The sequence below is a fragment of the Pistacia vera genome, unplaced genomic scaffold (genome assembly GCF_008641045.1).
Source record: "Pistacia vera cultivar Batoury unplaced genomic scaffold, PisVer_v2 Contig1527, whole genome shotgun sequence".
NCBI lineage: Eukaryota > Viridiplantae > Streptophyta > Magnoliopsida > Sapindales > Anacardiaceae > Pistacia > Pistacia vera.
Genome location: NW_022195605.1, coordinates 1 through 2,847, shown reverse-complemented (window position 1 = coordinate 2,847; position 2,847 = coordinate 1). Strand labels below are relative to the sequence as shown.

The window sequence follows — 2,847 nt, the reverse complement described above, 5'->3', positions numbered from 1 at the left end:
CAGGACAATTTATTCTTTTCAAGTAGAAGAAATGAAAGAGAAAGTATATAATGGCCACTCCATACAGTGCAGTGTTCTTAGATGAAGATAAGAACCCTTCAAAACCTTTCAATACATTGCCACATTGGCTTGGATCTTGTAAATAACTTGTCTCCATATCATAGACCTGAAAAGAAAAAAAAAATATATATCAAACTCAGTAGGGTGGTGAGAAAACCAAAATCAGTATCATCAAGGAAAATTCTTAGATAAGAATAGGAGCCCTTCAAAAGACTTGTGTACATACTCGGAACACACCTTAAGCATGAGGTTTTCAGCATAGCTGATGATTCATAAATTAATAAAACATTACTAGTGAACTACTTATGTGTCTAGAACCTAATGCTAGAAAAAGCTATTGCTAGTAACATGTATCAAGTTGCCAGTCAGGGATATTATGATTAGTAGAACTTTCAAAGGTCTATTTTCTAGAGCAAGGTAAAACTCTTGAACTGATAAGTGAAAGCACTTGTGTTAAATTATAACCAAATATCCTTCTTAAGATCAGCTTCAAGGAAGAGATCAGCATTGAGTAATGATTTTTTTCAATAGAACTTTTACCTCATACACGGTATCTATATGCCATAAAATTTAGCATCACAATTGGACTTCCAAGATTAAATCAAGCCTACCTTAGTTTGCCAACAGGACCAATAGCATTCAAGAAGGAACCGAACAGTCTTAGAGGTTAGCCAATCACTTTAACAACCCTTTTCTTTTTATACTTCTACAATGCAACACTTCTCCAACTTGAGTAAACCCACAATCTCATTTTAAAACCCCATAATCTATAAGGCAGTCTCGAAAAACTTAATACAGAAATACCCAACTCAAATACATGTAGAAAACCACAAGAGAAAATAATGGATTCACCTGTCGTTCAATGTTACGTAGCTCTTCGAGAAGCTTGGCTCTCTTGCTTAGAAGTGAAGCCATCACTGCCGATGCGCTGGCTGGGGTTCGTTGTCCTGAATTTAAACCAACAAAAAAGCAACTAAAATAAGTATTGAATAAACATATTTCTCCTTATTGCAAAGAGATCGAGGAAAGGGAGTAAGAGGACACCATCAGGATCCATCTTTCGCGGGAAAATTTTAACGATCAGTGATGAAAGGTTTTAAACTTATAAACCCTAATTAGGATTAGGACCACGAATCTTTGTTTCGAAAGGAAACCCTTTTTATACGTTGTTTCTAAATTAATCAAGGTTAAAATTAAATTTTGGGTTTTACGGATTAAGACCATTAGGTCCTCCATAATGAGATTTAATTGCGTCACGTTGTGCCAAAATCTGATAAATAAAGATGGGCTTTATGGGCCGGTGGGTACTTGGGCTAATCCAATGGACACTGACAGATAGATACTCGACAAAGGATAGATCTTCTCCACATCAACAAAATGTTTCAAAAATAGGCCCAATTATTTTTTGGATCAAATAAAATTTTGATTTTTTTTTCAAGGAAATTTAAAATGTGAATATTTGAGACAAATGGATAATTACAATTTAATTTGTTTAAAAAAGACTTAGGGGCGTTTGGTTGGGGGTAATGTGAATTACTGGAGTTATGTCATCTTATATTACTTTATTACCACGTTTAGTTGTCAAGTAATATAAGATTTCGGTAATATTCAAATACCAATAGTAATTATTGTTGGTAATATTTGAGGTAATCTGATTACCTCAGTTTTATTGGGTATTCTAAAATTATTAGGATAATTTTTTTTATTACAACTCTATCCTTTATTAATAAAATTTTAGGACAATAAGACCCTTATTTTTAAAGTCATTTATATGAACATGACTTTTACTATTTCACCTCAATTAATTAACTTTTTAGAAAAATTTACCCTTGAATTCAAAACAAATTGCAGCCCACCCAAGCCACCACCCCCACCCACTTGCCACCGACAACCACCGCCTGGCCAGTCGTTGTCACCATCGGAACAACGCACGAAAGGCCAAAAATGGTTGTCATGCGCTAATATGGCCATTTCCAATCAGATATCTGGCCGAAAATGGCCAGATCGTGCAAGATCTGACCGTTAACGGTCACGTCTATGGCCGTCAATGGTCGTTGATGACCAAATCCATCATCGATCTGGCCATTGATAGCCAGATCTGTCATGTCTGGCCGGAAATGGCCATACGGCGCACGGAGGCCATTTCCTGCCTTTCGTGCACCGTTAGATTGCCGGGTGCAAGTGGCCAACAGTGGCTGGGTTGGTGGGAGTACTTTGTTGATTTTTCAAACTTTTATTATGGGATTGTTTTTGCTAAGTTTTTAAATGCAGGGGGTTATAATAATTAATATTAAAAAATAATATAATAATAATATTTAATTAAAAGACAATTAAATAATTTAAATAACATACTCATCAATTTATTTCTCTTAATCAAATATATTAATTAACATACTCACTAATTAATCAAAAATATTTTTTTAAAATTTGTCAATAATCTTTAAAATAATATAATTTTGAAGTAATCTAATATTCCCAAAAAACTCGCGTTACTTAAACGAAACCACCTATTAAAGTAAACCTGCCTAGAGGTGGAACAAATGGGCCGGGTTAGGCGGGTCAACCCTAACCCGGCCCACAATGAAGAGGGTTCAACCCGGACCGCCAATATGGAGGGCCGGGTTGAACCCAACCTGCCAGCAACCCCCGGGCGGGCCGGGTTGCTATATGGTTGGCGGGTTGCTTTTTTTTTTTGCAATAGCCAACCCGGCGTGTTGGCCAAAAAAAAATTAAAAAATTAATTATTTTTTTCAAGTTTCTCCCATTTTTTTAGTTCTTTTAATTAAA

At 35.5% G+C, this 2,847-nt stretch overlaps 1 protein-coding gene across 1 annotated transcript; it reads right to left on the bottom strand.

Moving 5' to 3' along the window:
* Positions 1-6: 6 nt before the first annotated feature.
* Positions 7-1,240, bottom strand: LOC116124532 (chromatin modification-related protein MEAF6-like; the record flags this gene model as incomplete). Its single annotated transcript, XM_031410258.1, has 3 exons — positions 1,105-1,240; positions 913-1,007; positions 7-166 (listed from the first exon to the last, which is right to left on the bottom strand). Coding segments are annotated over exons 1-3 (268 nt in total), but the record flags the coding sequence as incomplete, so codon positions are not given.
* Between the last annotated feature and the right edge of the window lie 1,607 nt (positions 1,241-2,847).